The sequence below is a fragment of the Solanum lycopersicum genome, chromosome 6, assembly GCF_036512215.1.
Source record: "Solanum lycopersicum chromosome 6, SLM_r2.1".
NCBI classification, from domain to species: Eukaryota; Viridiplantae; Streptophyta; class Magnoliopsida; order Solanales; family Solanaceae; genus Solanum; species Solanum lycopersicum.
The window spans coordinates 8,574,404-8,594,253 of NC_090805.1; the positions used below are offsets into that span (position 1 = coordinate 8,574,404).

General features: G+C 32.4%; 1 protein-coding gene and 1 pseudogene across 1 annotated transcript; both read right to left on the reverse strand.

Moving 5' to 3' along the window:
* Positions 1-2,138: 2,138 nt before the first annotated feature.
* Positions 2,139-4,138, reverse strand: LOC138349207 (uncharacterized). Its single transcript, XM_069299538.1, has 2 exons — positions 3,776-4,138; positions 2,139-2,192 (listed from the first exon to the last, which is right to left on the reverse strand). Exons 1-2 carry the CDS (start codon positions 4,136-4,138, stop codon positions 2,139-2,141), a joined length of 417 nt encoding a protein of 138 aa, XP_069155639.1.
* A 4,852-nt stretch (positions 4,139-8,990) lies between these two features.
* Positions 8,991-11,248, reverse strand: LOC138349026 (protein ZINC INDUCED FACILITATOR-LIKE 1-like; annotated as a pseudogene).
* Positions 11,249-19,850: the final 8,602 nt, after the last annotated feature.

The window sequence follows — 19,850 nt, forward strand, 5'->3', positions numbered from 1 at the left end:
GCAGAATCATTAAGAAGTTCCAGTGCAAAAGAGATTGATAAAACAAAATTGGAAATGATTTAGAAAATTACAAAAGCAAAATCACCAACATTAACGTGGTAAGTACAAAAAAAAGGTGATTTTACCTCTCTCGATACTTTGTGAAGTTCACCAAACATTTATGCCAACAAAGAAGACTTTCCTGATCCAACCATTCCAACAATTGCAGCAAGTTCCCCCTTTCAAACTTGAAGATTTATGTCTTTCAGAACAATTTTTTCACCATCCTCTTCCCATGAAAAAATCCCATCTTTAACCTCCACTGCAATACTGCCATTACAGCCTTGTTGTCTTTCGACAACATCAGAATCCAATTCACGGCTTGTCATATATCCATCTAACCTACCTAGTAATACCATGGCTTGTGAAATTGTCATAAGAGATTGAGGGAAGGTTCTGATAGGATCCTGTAAAATTCTGAAAACTGTTATTGCTGTGAATACAGTAGCAGCATCTAAAGGATTTTTGAAAAAGATTGCAGCTCCAAACATAAACTTTGATATGACATGCGACATACTCCACAGTAGTGATAAGTTGCAAGAAAGCAATTATATGAACTTACTAAGCCATTTGAATTCCTGATTACGTAATGATATGTAAATATATATATACATCAAGATAGTACAAACAACATAAGCTTACATATATAACCTGCATAGGAACCAATATCTTCCTCTCTCTTTGCAATGTGAAAGTCCCTTACCTGTAGCACTATCAAAAGTTAGTAAGTCAATAGCTTGCCACAATATATCATGAACTTTTATCTTCTGAGGAATGTTTTTAATTTTCTCATGTTCGATTTGGTCAAATAATTTGATATGCATTTTCATTACAAATAACTAAAATGACTTCGATCTCGGTGAAAGTAAGGAAAACAAATTTTGCTAGTGACATTTTACATTGATTGTGTCCTTACCGTTCCCCACAGCCCTCATCACCACACCCCTGCTTCCCCACCTCCACCTCAAATAATATTATTTAAAATTATATAAAAATGTTTATGTAGCCATGAGATTTAGTAGTGCCTGTCAGCCTGTGTAATCCATAACCATCTCACACTTAGTGCAAAAGAAACAGTTATCTAGCTGAAAAAATGAACAGATGCAATCAAGTAAACAGTGTGTTCTGCTTTTGCCTTTTAGGAACACTATATATCAAAATAAGAACTGAATTACATTATCAAACTTACCTTGTCTATAATGATGTAAACTCTACCAAACATATTTTCTGGGATGGAAATGTCCAAGTTGAAGCCTCTTCATGCGCTCTGTAAATATAAAAGCACACAAGCACTTATATGTTGTTGTCAATTTCAATGATGTAATAAGTAAATATCATAATGCTTGTTAAGAAAAACAAAGTGCAGACATCAAAGATCAATATTCTTCATGATTTGGGAACAATGTTGACAGAACAAATGCTTTCCATTGTGACAATAAAATGTAAGACTGAATAGAGATTTAAGTATGAAGGTACGTGAAAATATGGATCATGCTCAGATGTGGCTGAACTGGGTGCAGGGCTCGAGCTGGCTAGCAACAATAATATTTCAATATGTCAGGCTTGAAGTTCGTGGCTGAAAGAACCGGTGATGGAGCTGGACAGCCATTCCTCGACACCGACAACGGCGAGGAACTCATGCATGTTCAACCTGGAACTGCCATAGTCCTCGGCAGTCGCCCTCCTGAGTCCCCTGGCACTCTCTATATCACCTCCAAGTAACATCTCGACCTTCAGTTTACTTTCATTTGTGTTCATAAATCTAGTTTGTTTCGGAATTAGCCGTTGAGTTTTAGTTTTGTGATTCGTTAAAATAATGACTTCCATGTTTCAGGCAAACAACCTTTTTATAATTAAGAGAGCTGGACATAAAGCTTTCATTCATCTAACATCAAGCTTTAACTTTATAATTACGTACCAAGTACCAACACATTATTTTTCAATTTTGCTCAAATTATATAAGATAAAGTAGCAAAGGCGCCGAAAGAGAAAAACATTGTTAGTGCAATAGAACAGAAAGCCACTAACAACAATCCAAGGGAAAATTTCACTCACGTGCCTCTGCCATTACCTTTGGGTAATCAACAAGCAGTGGAGAATCAGAAATTGATCAATTCAGCTCCTATTATTGAAGTGCTAGCAAGACGAGAGACCTGAGCAAGAGCAAATAAAAGCACCAGAAATTGATATAGAGGACACTTACTTTTTGAAGATCCTAATGAAATTCCTTGCCTTAACTGCAGAGTTCACAAATTGTCATTTCTTCACAGGGTTAGTTAAAATTTTTCTGTTTGTGGTACCATATGCCAACTTCGAAAGGCACTAATAAGCGATTGTTAGCGCAATTAGAAGTTATACACAAAAGGGATATTTGGGTAAAGTATGAAGGAACTTACCAAACAGTTCATGTCAACACGTTAATGTCGTCATTCCAGTACTGATTATTAATATGCAGCTCTATATATTCTCCTGTTACCATTATAATTTAAAGATGATCTACCAGCCAGGAAGAATAAACTCATGTACGTCCTCAAATGCTCATATTATTCCCTTCTTTTCCTATTGACCATTCAATTATTGAACTATTCATTTTCAACACATCTATTGATCTACAAATCTTAGTAAGATGTAGACACATATTTTTAATTTCTGCTACCAATCATTACCACTTTAATTTATTGACTCAGTTCCCCCAAGAGTTTCTGTGTCATCCTGTCTATGGGTGACATCCAAACATCAGAAGCCATTAGTGAGTTGATTCATTTTGTGAAAGTCATTGATCATTAAGGTCCAGAGGAATGTTAAAATGGTTAATGTTGAACGATGATATTTTTTTACCTTACCAACTAAAATAAATAAATCAAATAAAACACTTGTTTTTGCGAAGGTGAGTACTCTAACTTCTGAGACGGACCAAATTTTTAAGAATCGCTGATAAAATCATGCTCAATTAGATCATTAATCTTCAAGTATACCTATTTGTTCCAAAACAGAACACTGTTAGTTGAACAGTTATGAATTTGCATAATAAAATAAAAATATGGGATGAAATAAGAAAATACCTCATTTCTATTTCAGCTTTAAGGGCATATATTTTGAAATACTTCTGTGTAAACGATATTTTTAATGAACATAGGATCTTCCATGTCCTCGTCAACATTTAGAATAGTTAATCCTTGTCTTTTTGTTACTCGGGATAGTGCTACACATACTTGGCCATGAGTGATTACTTGTTTAGGAAGATATAATCCAACATGGTTGAGAGACTGTCCTTGACTTTTATTAATTGTCATAGCGAAACATGGTGCTACAGGAAGTTGACGTCTATTTAACTTGAATGCCACTTTGAATCATTAGGAGACATAATTATTCTTTGTATTGTTACTTTTGAGCCAATGTTTTTTCCGTAGATTTTATTTGCACTAATAGACCAGTTACCAAGATTTGTGACAATCAATCGTGTTCCATTGCATAGTCCTTCACTTTGATTAAGATTCTTCAGAAGCATAACTGGAGTGCCTACTTTTAACTATACTACATAATTAGGAATTCCAGGAAATCTTAAGCTTTTTAAAAAATCCATTGGGTACAATAGATCTTCATCATTAGTGTTCACACTTGCTTCACACACATTGTCAGAGCTAAAATATATTCTTCCTTCACCTTGAATCATTTTCATAATTGTATCATTCAATTCATGGACCATTTTGTTCTTAGGAGTAAGTATTGCTCTTACTTGCAAATATGTTGGGTCATTGTACTTCTGCAAGAGGGACGGGTAAACTGCGTCGACGATTGATCCGATTGGATCATTGGATGGCATTATACATATATCAGTAGGCACTTTAATAAGGTCATTGTCAACATCACTATAAAAGGATCCATCCCCAATTTGTAACAACCATTTGTCCAAAGTAGTAACTTCAGCGGCTTCAGAATGAGATACTCTTCCACAACAATGCCGCATATATTGTTTCAGCTCATAAATTGTAAAAAATGGCCACAAATATGAGTAGTTGAGTGATGCATCTAAAATATTAGCTCGTGTTCCTTTTGGAATCACCGGTAGTATTTGATGAAAATCACCACCAAATACCATTGTAAGGCCTCCAAATGGTTTGTCTGTACTATTTTCATATTTTAATCGGAGGATATCTCTCAAGGTCCTATCTAAGGCTTCAAAACAAAATTTATTTTCCATTGGCGCTTCATCCCAAATGATTAAAGATGTTTTCAAAAGTAGTTCGGCTAACTGGCTTCCTTGTCTTATTTCATAAGTTGATTCTGCACTAATGTCCAAAGGAATATTGAATCATGAATGTGTTGTCCTGCCATTTGGTAATAACAAAGAGGCTATTCCAAAAGTAGCAACTGGAAGAACTATTTTTGATTGTGATCTCAACCTGGATATTATTGTATTCCATAAAAATGTCTACCCGGTACCACCATGCCCATTTATAAAAAATAAGCGTCCTTCTTCATTAGCAACTGATTTTATTACTACTTCATAAGCTATCTTTTGACAATCATTAAAAAGAGTGAATGATTTATAATGTATTTCCTTTAAGAAACCTTTGTCATATTCTAGTTCCTCATTGATTAGGCGATTCCCTGTGTCATTCATCAAAGTAGAATCTGGAAGTGGCATTCCATAATGTCTTTCAAACTTTTTCCTATCTTCAGAAGTATGGTTTCTATCTCAAATAACGTATATGATTCAAGTTGTTTTTCATTTAACTTTAAATCTTCCAATTGAAATCTTTTTCGTTGTAATGATGTTATATCTTCTGATAGAATTTCATAGTTGGTCCTCCAAAGTTTGGACGAATCAGACACTTGACAGTGAATTAGTATCGTCACAAACAGATTTCTCAACTCATTTCCTGATACCCAACATGCAGCTTCAGCCAAGCAGTCATTCCATTCTTTATCATTCTCCAATAATCCCAATGCGTAGCATGCCTCCTTATAAGTATCATACCGGACTCCATTAATTGTTCTAATGCTTTCAAAAGAAGTGCTTCCTTTGACAAAATTAAGTACAATTCTCATGTAAAATCGTTCTCCATTTGCAGGATATGCGAAGTAAATTCTACCAACTGACTTCCCCCTTTTTATTCTAGTCCATATTTTGAATGTTGCGTCCCAGACCCAACGTGTAGGAAAATCTGAATATGTTAGCTCTCGCGCATCCTCATATTCTTTGTTTACCTCAAACCATTCCGTGAATTTTGTTTTTACTATGTCGGGTCTGTTTAGTATGCTTTCAGGACACCTTTATTCTTGGAATACTATGGTGTTTTCTCCTTCTAAATGGAATGGCAAATGCTCAACTGTTGGCTGTATATGATGTATCTCAAATGAGAAGATCCTCCAGCAAGCTTCTGTAGCTAATATGTATCTACAATCTAGATATCTTTTGATCTCATCACGTTCTGTAGAAGTGTCTGAGCATTCTATACCAATTGTTGCTCTATCAGATCCTTTATTCACATATTTAAACAGGTACTTCACTGATCATGAGTAACTGCACAAGTTGACATTTATATGTCCATCAAATTTGACAATCAAATTCCTGTTATAGGGGACGACATATCTGTTATCTAAAAAGACATTATTTTTATTAACTTTAGTACCTGTGTTTCTTCTCCTATAAATTGGGAACCCATCTTCATCAAAAGTTGTTTGATTATTGAACTTCTTTGGAAAATGCTTGGTGCATTTTCCTTGCTTCATACATGGGCATCCTGGATTGAGGTCTCCACAAGGTCCATGCATCATGTAGTTCTTTACAGCTTTATAACCATCCAGGTATACTTCCATATTGGGTATTTCAGTTGTTATCATTGTGTTGATATGATCTATAGATGGACTTTTTAATGTAGGATGCAGAAAGAGTAGTATATGTGCATGAGGTAGTCCTATTTTCTGAAACACAATTGTATATAAACCTGCAGAGTTAAAGGTATAATGTGTTTGTTAGGTTGACGGTAAAGTAATCATTTGTTTTTTTAGCAAAATGTAAATGCTTGAATTAATAACTGGTGTATTATGTTAGTATGTTGAAGTTTGAACTTACATGCAATTATTTTTCCAAAAGGTTGTTGCTTTTTCAGATCTTGCATTAATTGGAATAACTTGATTTGGAACACTCTGCATATAATGCCCACCCTGTTGTCATCACCAGATTGTTTTATTAAGCGAAGCATTTCATTTATTTCGGGCCACTTTGGATTGCATTTTAAAGTGAGGAACAAATCTGGATATCCAGCCCACCTGCAAATCGCCATTGCATCTTGATAATTTTGTGCCCGATAGCGAGGTCCTCCGGTGTGAGATGAAGGTAAGATAACAGTTTTTCCTACCAAAGAACAATCTGAATCACCACGAAGAATGGAATCAATTAAGCACGAGTAAAGATCAGCTCTGAGTTTTGGTTGATTATTCCGAATATGACGAAATCTTTCTTCCTCGATTTCCATGTAATCGTCAACAATGTATTGTTGTAATAGTCTACCGGCTAGCAAGAGAGTCTTACCCTCGTTAAGTCTTTGTTGTATTCTAAAGCAATAGAAGTCTCTCGTTGTTAATTTTTGTCGCTTGTAACTCTTGTTGATGACATCTCCCAAATTTATTCAAACTCTATATCCATCTTCACCATAAGGGTGTATTAGTGGATATGTCATAGACATAAAACTTGGGTGTAGATCAGAAATTCTTTGAAGTCCATTTTTCCTATGCTCTACAATAATATATCGCTGGAAGTTTTCTTTCATAAGATCACCCACTATTAATCCAGCTACTTCAGAAGTTCTGGGTAAATTATATTGTCGACCATCCGTTGTCCTATTAGATAGGAGACGTAGGCAAAATTCACGTTCAGGATGCTCTTTATATTAATCTCTAGCCATTCGAAATGTTTTAACCAATATATTAAGCTCCTCCAACATTACTGATAAGCCCTGAAAAATTTCAGGATCAATGTCTCCTTCTAGCAGACAATTCATTCTGTTGTTTATCTCATTTTCAGCATATATATATAGCTGAGCAAACTGGGGTCTTTTACCAATTTAAGGCGATAAAGATCCTATACAATGATAATTCTGACCACACATCCTAAAAACGTATGGCCCCTTTGAGTGATTGATAGATCCATCAACTCGTCCACCCATGGATGTAAATGCAAACATTGAGTTATAAGCTCTAATATTTTTTTCGAAAATTAATACCTAGTTGCCCTGATTCTTTACCCAAAAGATACTTCAGATAAGGTTGTGGTTCCTTCAATGAAGGAAGTTGTACACAACCTCCTCCCATACAACAAAATGAGAATATCGGTCTTGTTATTTGTTTTGATTTTGTTGTTCGTTCTTCATACCATAAAAGAGCTCCACAATATTGACATGTGTACTTTGGGGGGCCAAAATTCAAAGTTGTTGTGTAATGGCCTGTCAATTTGAACAATTAAATATAAACATAAACATATAGTTAGCAAATTATTTACTCATTCAGTTTCTCATATGAACAATCAGTCAAATTTTGACATTTAGATAAGAGATAAATGGGGATGCATATTACCATACCATTTTGATGAATGGGAACATGTCTGCTTGAAAAGTTTGTCAACTTCGCCAACTTTTCGCTTCAATCTGGAATACTTCCATCTGCTTTTTTTGAGAGAGCCTGGTTCCTTATTCACTCGACTACACTCGCCTGTTGATGCATTTGTATTTTCTTTTTGTTTTAGCATCTGTTCTAGGGAAACTAATTCTGGTAGTAGTTGTTGTAGGAGGTTAACTTCCATCGAAATATTCAATGATCCATTGTATTTTTTAATGATAGCAGATAGCAATTCCATTGAACCTGTTATATTTGTTTTGATAGAATATAATATGTTAGCGGTAGATATTTTTTGCTATATCGAAATACAATATACTCGAGTGATATGTATGTGAGAGTACTTGCTGGAATCGTAGCTTAGCTGAAACGCAATATGTGTTCTAAATAATGTTATTCAAGTAGAGTAGGAATGAGTATACAAACTACTGTAAATCAAAACACTCACCTAGATGATCTTTAAGAAATTTAATGGGATTGCAATGTGTGAATATGCTGCTGCGTAAAGTTTTCTCGATTATTAAAGAATTAAATAAATATTGCCCCTTCCTTGAATGTGCACCCTCTTCAATTTGAAGATAAAAATAAATGGATGATCAAATGGTTGTAGAATTTTAATATGATGAATATTTGTTTGAATGGTTGCAGATTTTGAGTGTGATGAATTTGAATATGAATAGAGGGAAGATATGAGGATTGCCTACGCATTTAATAGGAGTGATTTGTATTGATTTGTGGAGAAAATTTAAATGGATAAGATTGGAAGGTTGATTTGGGACTTGGCTGGTCATTTAATATCATAGATATACTAAATCATTTGGATGGTAACTGATAATAGCTGTAATGTTTCAGCTAATGCACACCTACGAATTTGATATGGAATGTCTATGAAATGTGTCATATTTTAGCTCTAATTTTTCCTTTTCATAGGTAGTTAAAGCGAGTTATATATTCAGCTACACTCGACGAAAACTTGATGACACCTATAGTTCATCCATTATTGATGTGTCGTAATTAGTCCATGTGCTAGATTAAACAGATTTATTGTTTATATAATTTTCAATATGATTTGGAGTTGTAATCATCTATAAATGAATAAAGCTTCTCAAATAATACAACACCAAAACTCCACACATCACTCTTAGTTGTGAGATGTTCTGTTTACATGTAATCAGGTGCTGCATACCCCCATGTCCCATTCTAACTTAATTTGCAGCTTCTTGAGCGTGAGAACTCATGGTTCTCAACTCACATCATAGACTATTATTATTATGCATTCTGTGTGTCTGATATATTATCATCATCTCCCTCTATTATTATTATTATTATGTCTCGTCACTCTTTTCTTTATTAACCAGAAAAACACAAACATGCTAAGAATAGGCCAAACTTCTTATGGCCAGAAACTCTAAGACAGAGATGTGGACAGCTTTAAATGTTAAGAATACAAAGTACTGCATAGTAAAATTCTGGTGACTGATGTTTTGCTATACAAAAACTACTTTATATCTGCTTCTTTTAGCCATTTGAGTTGTCGATGCAGCCTCTAGAGCCTTGTAAGTATCTTGACGTGGCCTTTCTGAATCATGGTTATGCAATGTTTCCTGCAGTTCATAAGCTGTAAGGATGAAATCTACCAATCTTCCAGCTCAATGACTAAAGATGGGAAACAATAGAAGCCAGAGGACAAAGCAGAGAAAGACGAGTGGATTAATGTGGTTCGAGAAACAAAGAAAGAGTTGTCTAGACAGATCACACTCTCGTCTCTCAGAAATATCAAACTTACCTGAGCAAGAAAACCTCCTAAAGCTGGGCCAATAATCAAACCAATGCCCCATGCACTACTAATCTTAAAGATAACAAAAATATCAACAAAAATTCCAATAACAATCCTAGAACCCGATATTCGTCATATGTTAGAATTACTTAGAAATCATTTACATCACAGAGAAGCAAAGACATATATTACCGTTGACATTCTTAGTGCTTGATATTCTTCACGAAAAATCTCAGCAGCATATGCCTAAACATGGAAAGTAAGTATGTTAACAGAATAACTGAGGATACGTGGTATTTAATCGTTTAACAGAATACCTTTATTGGTCCAAGCAAATCATTTAAACTACCAAGAAGAAATATTGTTACAACAGCCATCCAAAAGTTGGTACTAAGACCAAAAAGAGTATTGAAAACAACCCTGAATTCAAATCAAGCCACAAAAATATATATAAACGCATTGATATTGAAATGAATGAATTGAAACATAAACAGTTCTATTAAGATTAGACATACGTACACTATAGAATTGCCAAAAATTATAACTGGTTTTCGTCCATAACGGTCAGCCACAACACCCCCAAAAGGCAGATGTTAAAGTTCTTCCAAACATAAACCCATTAAAGAACACCCAAAGCCGAAAGCTTTATCAGCCCAAATAACAAAATTCTCAACCTGAGAAAGGTACGACAAATTTAGTAGTGACAAGAGCTTTATAAAAACATTAAGACGAAGGTGGTTAAAAAAATATGAGTAGAAGTAAAGAATTGAACAAATATGATTGTGAAATATTGGAAAAGAAGGGGAGAGTTTAAGATTTTAAAAATCAATTGATTTTTTTTTAAAGAAAAGTATGTTAGCAAAAAATGAAAAACTTGTGAACAGAAATTTCTCATTAAATATCTTAATCTCTTGTCAACTATTTTGTCTAAACCAATTCACAAGCTGCTACAAACATTGTTCCATATTGTGCTACTACACTCAAACGAACATTACACTCTGTTTCATATTTATTCAGCATCAAATTGCCTCCTAATTAAAAATATTATTTTGAGGCAAATGTCTATGTATTGGTTATTATATCCAATTCATATTTGCATATCTAAGTATCGGCACATGGCTTCTATTCTCAAAGAGTAATCCTTTGCCTAAAGCTGACTTTATGTATTGTAAAATGCGGACAATTGCATCTCAATGACATAACTTACAACACTCACTTGAAAATAAATGTATGCTCTGGTTAACTTTATCATTATCCAAAAAAAAAATTATACTCTAGTCAATATGAGATAATTCAGTTTACAAACCAATCACTTTTATCTTGTAATGACACTGAGTGGATTACTCTATTCTTGTAAGAGTTTAGCATTAGAATCCATAGAAGTGTCAATGAGCCTACATACCCACATTCTAAGTCAATAGCTGAATTCAAATCAAACCAGAATATATATATAAACGCATTGATATTGAAATGAATGAAATCGAAACGTAAACCGTTCTATTAAGATTAGACATACGTACACTATAGAAGTGCCAAAAATTATAACTGGTTTTCGTCCATAACGGTCAGCCACAACACCCCAAAAGGCAGATGTTAAAGTTCATTCAAACATAAATACAGAACCTTCGTTATTTAAGGAGATTTGTAAGTATTTTTGAACAGAACGCATATGTAAATATATATATATACATCAAGATAGTACAAATAACATAAGCTTACCTATATAACCTGCATAGGAACCAATATCTTCCTCTCTCTTTGCAATGTAAAATTCCCTTACCTGTAGCATTATCAACAATTAGTAAGTCAATAGCTTTCCACAATATATCATGAACTTTTATCTTCTGAGGAATGTTTTTAATTTTCTCATGTTTGATTTGGTGAAATAATATGATATGCATTTTCGTTACAAATAACTAAAATGACTTTGATCGCGGTTAAAGTAAGGAAAACAAATTTTTCTAGTGACATTTTACATTGATTGTGTCCTTACTGTTCCCCATAGCCCTCATCACCACACCCCTGCTTCCCCACCTCGACCTGAAATAATATTATTTAAAATTATATACAAATATTTATGTAGCCATGAGATTTAGTAGTGCCTGTCAGCCTGTGTAATCCATAACCATCTCACACTTAGTGCCAAAGAAACAGTTATCCAGGTGAAAACGAACAGATCCAATCACGTAAACAGTGTGTTCTGCTTTTGCCTTTTAGGAATACTATATATCAAAATAAGAACAAAATTACATTATCAAACTGACCTTGTCTATAATGATGCAAACTCTACCAAACACATTTTCTGGGATGGAATAACACCTCAATACTTCTTGCAAGACCTATCAAATAACACATGATACTTTCAATACAGAGAAACAAATCCAAATTACATAGAGTTGTTTAAGCTGAAACAGCACCATAAATGACATTCTTAAGAAGAAGAAATTGTATGACACACATTAACTTGAACTTATTTCCAAGGAGATTTGCCTAACTTCCGTCATACAAGAGAATTCGCTACTCACTGATCAGAATGTAAAAGTGAAAAAGTCATCTGATTTATCAAAATTTAATAAAAAGAAGTGAAGTTATAATCAAAGCTTGAAAGTGTTCCGAAAAATCTTTCACCAACCTTAGCTGATTTAACAACAGAAGGTTCTTTACTCGACTTACTTACCTTTTAGGGTAGCTGAATATTAATCTCGGATAACAGAGAATGAAGAGAATTTCCATACGGAAGCATCTAGGTCTGACAAAATAAATGAGTCAAAGCCACCAAAACCACTACCAAAATCCATTTCCTTTTATCAATTTGACACACAGATTGAAACTCCAAGCTGTACTTTATTCTTAAAGTTCAGCTCGAAATCAATAGCTCGTCATAGCAATAAGAATCCGCTTCATCATTTCCTGCATAAAAATCTATAATTCGTAATAAGCAATATTTGTCGTGCCTACTGCCTTCCACCTAAACGATACATATTCTTGAAATAGATTTAAGGTTCAAAAGCTATCCCAATCTGTATATAAAGATAGATTTTGAAAAATATGTATTTTACACTATATTCAAGATGTACTGAAATTGAACTATCTACTACATAAGAGCTTCACTACAAAAACAACATATTCAATGAAGTCCTACAAAGTGGGGTTTGGAGAGAGTAGAGTATACACATACCTTTTCCCTAGCTTAGAGGTAGAGAGGCTATTTCCTTAGATCCTCAGCTCAAGGAAAAATAGTCCAGAAAAGAATAATCAGAACTGAAAGCATACTAAAACATTCTGATCAGTAACTACAATTGCATCTTCAACAAAATCGGAGTCATTTTCCATGGGTTTGACAACTGAATGATTGCTCTGTGGTTTTACCTCATCCTTCCCATTTATGCTCTCATCGATTTCACCATCTTCACTCACATTACCATTATCCACAGTTTTCAAGCGATGAGCCAACATATGTACATCATCAAAGCTTGAAAGCGTTCCGGAAAATCTTTCACCCTTCATTTTTATCAAATATATTTTCTGATGTAGGTTGGGTGGAACTGTGAAAGTAATTTGCTAGTAGATGATATTGCTGCCGTTTGCCTTCTGCTAGTATTAAATTGGATAATTAAGAATATGTTAGTGGACTGGATTTGAACCATTTCAAATGGGCTGAATTTGAGTGGTTGTGGGCTGATTAATTAATTATGAATTTTTAGTGTAATCTTTTAAATGAGGGGTTACTTTTATTTATTTAATGAAAAAGATAAAATAATAAAAACACAGAATTTTATTTAATTACTTAAAAAGATAAAATAAGGATTTTCAAATGGTGGCCATTCGGGGCTGCCACATCAGCGGTTTTGGATTCACATTTATATACATATATATATATATATAGATTTTTATCATTGGCGTTACTGTTAGTTATCCATATTCCATGGTATGATTTTTCAGATACTTTAAATGTATTTAATTAATAATTTATGAATTTTAAAATGTAAAGAAATAATAATAAGAATACTGATCGAAGAGAGGTGTCAATATATGTATATATATATATATATATATATATATATATATATATATATATATATATATATATATATATATGTTGTTCCTTCCTAACAAGATCAAATCAAAGTAATTGTTACAAAGAAAGCTTTCCATGTTAATCAATGGATTAGCCAAACAGTTCATGTTCATCAACTCCGCAAATCTTTAACATTGAAGACATGCATTTTATAGATTTTTCAAGTTCATTTTTGATAAATTCATGGTGGTGTGTTGTATTTCTATTAATTAATAATTTTCGTCGTAGGTGGCGACAGAGATAGAAAGATCAAACATGGTTTCTTCTATATGTATCTAAAACTAATGTTATGTATCTCAACCTCAAAAGTTCTGCATCTTGTTTTATATCCGATATAATGACATGTATGTGATAATGTCATTTTACATTTCTTGTATCTAGTTTTATTTGACATAAGATTTATTATTAAATACATGTATACCAAATAAGTAGCAATGTTAATTTATTCTTGTATAGAGTTTTTACAAAAATAGAAGATTCAATATCAAAATCATGTGTATCCAATAAGTAGCAATTTTAATTAAGATCTGAGTTGTATTACGGGGTGTCTGAACATTGTTCGCAACAAATTTTCATAAGCGTGGAAAGTTAACTACAAGCAAACTAAATAAAAGGAAAAATGTGATTTTATTGATGAATCGTTGTGAGTACCATTCTGTTTTTCTCTTGATTCTCTCTCATATGTTTCTCCGTGATTCAAGGGCCTTTAGTAGCGTATTTTCTGAATTGTTGGATGATGTAGACTCCTTGAGATGTTATCGATCTCCGGGACGTCGGAAAGCGCTTCGTCGTGTAAGTTGATCTCCGAGAAGAACTCCGTTGATCACTCCTACGAAAAACTATTGATGTTGATGTTGTAGCTTTCTCGAATTTGCTGAATGCTTGTTGAAGAGTTTTCTATTTATGCCTAGAATGTTATGTTCATCCCCTATTTGTAGTTGTAGGGGGTGGACAAGGTTGCATATGATTGGCCAAAGGATGTCATTTTGACACTTGACATGCTGTAATTGATTCTTGCACTTGACTGAGACTAACACCTCATTCGTACACGTGACGTCAACTTGTTGGTTTCGGATGCCTAGTCACTATGACATGAGGCATGAGTTTGGGCTTCAACGTGAAATAGACTTTTGAACTTTAATAAAATGGAATCATTTATATGTAAAGCCCAAATTCATCATTCAGTCCAAACGAACATGGATTTAATTCAAATTTTGTATGAATTTGATCCAATTACAATTTATGTGTCTACAAATATGTATACGCATCCACTAAATCTCAGATACACGATCTTAACAACAGAATGATATTCACCATTGTTGAACCAAAAAGCCTCAAAAGTATTTAAGAAGAATTTCGGTGGACTTTAAAGTTTGTTGATCCTCTAAAAAATTGGAAGGATTTTGAATGTTTTGAAAAAACATTTTGGAATTGTAATACCACTAGATACTCTAAAATTGTTTTATGTGTGATTTCACCCTTAATTCATTTATTTCAGCTAGATTTCTTATTTAAGTGTATTTAATTATATGTATTTGACTAATATGTATCAAAGATACATTTATTTAAACACTCCAGCTATATGTAGGTGAGGTCGTACAATCAAGAATAAAAAGTAACGCAAACTTGCAAACTTTGTTGAATCGCCAAAAAAAATGGAAGGATTTTGATTGTTTTGTTTATTTTAGGTGATATGATATTTGATATTCTCAAAAGTTATTACAAGTGATTTTCATCTTAAATAATATCATTAAGTTATATCCTTTAATTAGATTAACTAAATAATATGTATCTACCTAACATATATCTCAAATACATATGTCTAACCACAATAAATGCATGTGTCCGAAGTACAATGTATGATATGATTTGCAATAATGAAAATTGAAGGGATACAAGTAATTAGGTCATAAACTATTCATTTGAGCTCCATTTTGACTTGTTTCATTAGATTTCTTTTTTGATCACTTCTAAATCACATAAACCTATAAAATAGAATAAATTATACTAAATGACCTTTTATTGAACAAATAAACAAAAAAGTTAAATATTCATGTCAAAGTTATCAATCCTCCAAATATAAAAAATTGTTTATACTCAAATAATTCAGAACATCAAAAATATAATTAAGGGACACAGTTTTAAAAGTCCAGTGGATGCATAAGTATACGACTTTGTTTTGTATCAACAACCAATCCAAAACATATGAATCTCCAACATTTGCCAAAAATTTAACTTTCTTTGCAAGTGCTCAAACACCAACTCAATCAAAGTAACAATCAAGTCATTACACTAAAATGCATTTGCTTCGTTATCACATACCAACCTTTCTTTTTTCATTCCTCTCAAATACAAAATAAAAATTCAGAGAAAATTCTACACTTATAAGTTGAAAAGATAAATAGATTATCAAATAGAAAGAATTAATACACTCTCACAAGTATTTTCAAATACACTTAAATAATTACAATTCTCCTCAAATATAAAGTTAAAATGTCTTGGGCCTTTATCCATCTTACAACTCTTCGCATAAGGTATCTAACTAGGGATTGTAAGATTTGTGTTTGGGTCACCCATGTGGATCGACCCCACCCGAACCAACCCAAGAATTTCTTTTATGAAATAAAAATAACAAAGGAGAAAAAACGTTAATAATCACACCTTTTTAAAATAATTTTTTCTTTTCTTTTATTAAACATTCAGAAAGAAAAATAAATAAAAATAACAACAAAAACTCTGATGATTTAGATTAAAGAAACAACAAAACATTTAGTTTATGAAACTATCTTTGTTTCCTAGTGACTCAAAGAAGGATTTGGAGCAAATCATTCAGTTCGTGATTTTCATTCCGCTACAACAATCAAAGGTACAAAAATCTTGTACCAAACGTTATTTAAATAATTTCACTGGTATCAGAGTCAAGGTTAAATGCTCCATGATATTGTAGTTGAAATATGTACTGATTGTGTGTTATAAAATATATCTATACATATATCTTGTGTCAAGAATATTTATATGAAGATCAATATATATTTTCTTTAGAACTATGGTGAAATTTAATTCTTAAGTTAAAAGAAAATTCGATTTGATTGTAAATCTAAGAACATACCTTCAATTCTTCAACATGGTATTCTGACGATGAGAGGTCTTTTATATTTTATTGGGGAAACAATCAAATATGCTCAGTCTTTTTTGTTTTTTAGGATAGAGAATAATTTTTTTTCTATTGTCATGGATGAAGGAAAATATAGAATATTTTTTCTCTATTATGAATGAAGCGTGAAGCGTCTTTGACATGTTTATTTTTTAAAAAAGTTTTTAATCTAAATAAAAGGTTGAAAGAAAAAGTGTTTGAGTTGGATAATGAATTGAAAAAGTCATTGTTTCTATGTTAATTTTTTTTTAAAAAAAAAGAGTTTAAGGAACAATCATACTCTTTTTATTGAAAATTGAAAAGAAAAGGAAAAATAAATGATCCCACACACATTTTTTTTAAAAAAAAAATTGGAACGTGTAAGATTTTTTTCTCTCCTTTTAATTTTTTTGTCTTTTTCGGAATGAAAAGAAAAAAAAGAGATTGTCCCACTATTCAAATAAATAAATAAAAGAAAAAAGTGGATTTCTTTTGTTCTTTTCTGTTAAGAATTAAAAAGAACAATTAAAATGAGATGGAGAAATTTTGTTTAGCAAAATACTTACCATTTTCTTTGGAATAATAAACTATTATTATTTTTAAGAAAAAAGACAATGATTTTGTAGTATTTTTTTGTTAACAAAGTATTCATTTTAGTATTTAATTTAACATAGGTTTTCTCAAGTGATCAAATAAGATTGTGTTTCATTTATTATTTTTTAATGGGCCATGAGTAATATTCTTTATTTAATAAAGAATAGTGATCACTTGTTCTTTGACTAGATTATAATTTTAAATTAGTTTAATCCTTACGTTCCTTGAATATTTCCTTGTCTTTCACGAAAATTTACGACATATGTTGTCTCATTAAATGGTATTGACCATATTTTATTTAGTTCCCCTTTAAGATATGGCTGAACAGAAACATGCTCAAACTACTCCAAATAGGAGTTCTCAAAGTCGAGCAAAGGGATAAGGTAAAAGAGTAAGTCGCTGTAAGTCATATTTTCGAGGGTACATAAAGATTGGTGTTCTAAGAGTTACATAAAATCTTTCAAGGAACCTAAGGGCCATTCGAAGGGAAAAGGAGAGAAAATTTAAAGATTTCAAGTCATTAAAGATGTCCCCTAATTTGTCGGCACGTGGTTATATTTTACTTTTTTAAATAAAATGGGCTGAACTGGTTGATTATAAGGAAATTTCAAATTGGAGATCTTTAACTTATTTAAGAGATGCTCTCTGTGGACCTTGGGATAGTATATTGACTGATTTTTATCATGATATATGGCAAGTCAACCTTTTAGGATTTACATTAGTTGTCTTGAAGACTTGTAGGAGGATTTCAATCTTTGAATTACTTGTAATCTTTAGTTGCTCATTTTTTTCAAGATATGAATTATGTAGCTTGTACTAATCTCAAATTATTTTATTAAACTTAAAAATCCTTGTTATCAAAGTCTATAATATATTAGTTATACACCGTATGAAATTAGATTTGAATTTTGATTAAATATTTAATTAGTAGATGATGAATGGATGCATACGTATCTTTTCGATTTTACATTAAATATAAAACATTTGTGAGAATTAATTTTCTTTAATGTGTATGTCGCATGCATAATTGATTAAAATTCTTGTCTAATTATATGTCAATAACAGACATGGCATCAAAAATTATTATTGCTGACTTAATACAAAGGTGAGAAACTTAACGGTGATAATTACGACATCTGGAGTCGTAAAATATGGTATGTACTGGAAGAGAAAAATGTTTTAGAAAGTACAAAACATGTTTTGAATGAACTAGAAGAGGGTAATATTGCACAACACAGAAGGGATCTTGAAGCTTACAAAGCCTGGAAGAAGGCTAACTCTACTGCGCGTGGAATAATAGTTAGTTTTGTAGTTGATAACCTCATACATGAATGTCAAAAATACCCTATTGATCATGCTTTTTGGTAACATCTACGAGGAACGTATGGGGGTACGTCTGTTACCCGCCTCCGACAATTGACTATCAAATTTGACACTTACAAAAAGCGTCATGACCAAAATATCAAACAACACCTTAGGGTGATGTCAAACATAATAGCTCAACTCAAGAGTACTGACCATGTTCTTTCAGATGAGCAACAAGTTCAGGTAGTAAATCGGTCTCTACCTAATAATTGGTAACATTTGAAGGTTAATGATACGCTCAAACTTACTTCTCAAATAAGAAGTGAAGTGATCGTGTCAAGTAAATAACCCAATTAGTGAGGTTGGGATCGTTCCCACGAGGAAAATAGTTTAGACTTAACTTCAATCTATTATTATTATTGTTCAGTCAATTACTTCCTTGGAAAGCAAAAATAATAAAAGGAGGGTTTTCTATTTCTAAATAAATGAAAATAACTAGCGAAATTGAAAGATACAACTAACAGCTTCAAATGTTGGAGTTTAATCAATTAATAAAAGTAACTAGGGTTTGCGTGTTCCCCACAGGTTCATTAACTTGATAATTCTAACTATAACAATTCTTTCCTAGTATCTTGCATGCAAAGTAATAAGTTATGTATTTCTAAATCTTTGGTCCGGCATCTAGAAAATTTCACTCCGCACCTTGGTTCAGCTACATGTGTTGCTATATTAACCCTTATTTTTACCTCATATTAAGCATTGTATTCGATATTTGACTAAGTTATTACCTTGTACCAATCAATACTAGCCTATTAGATAGTATACACTAAATCTATGTGGATAATTCTTTTCCTATAATCTACCTCCTTGGTCCGGAAAGAAGCATTAAGGCGAGTTCTAACGTTGGTCATCCATTAAATAGACTTCTAAGAGAAAGAATTATCAATACATGCAAGACACTAGTCTAGAATTGTTATTTTAGTTAGGTTTTACATCATTATTCGCCTCTAGTTCCCACAACCCTAGTTATGGAGTTTAGTTACCCATAGTCATAATAACAATATTAAAATATATGATTTAAGAATTCATGCACTTACTACAATGAGAAAGAGAAAAATCCCAAAGTTCACTTGATTAATCAGCAAAAGTCACCAACAATCAATTACAAAAGTCTCAAAATATTCAAGAATCTCAAAATAATCCAGAATCTCACAAAGAGTCTAAAAAAAATCAAGAGTCTAACCTCAAAAATGAGGTTTTTCGAACAATTTATAAAAAAAAATCTAATTAAATAAGGACTCTATTTG

Coding starts and splice junctions, on each gene's coding strand:
- LOC138349207 (XM_069299538.1), bottom strand. CDS start 4,138: ATGGTATTTGGTGGTGATTTTCATCAAATACTACCGGTGATTCCAAAA. Junction 2,193..3,775: donor ATGACCCAACATATTTGCAA/GTAAGAGCAATA, acceptor GCTCTTGCTCAG/GTCTCTCGTCTTGCTAGCAC.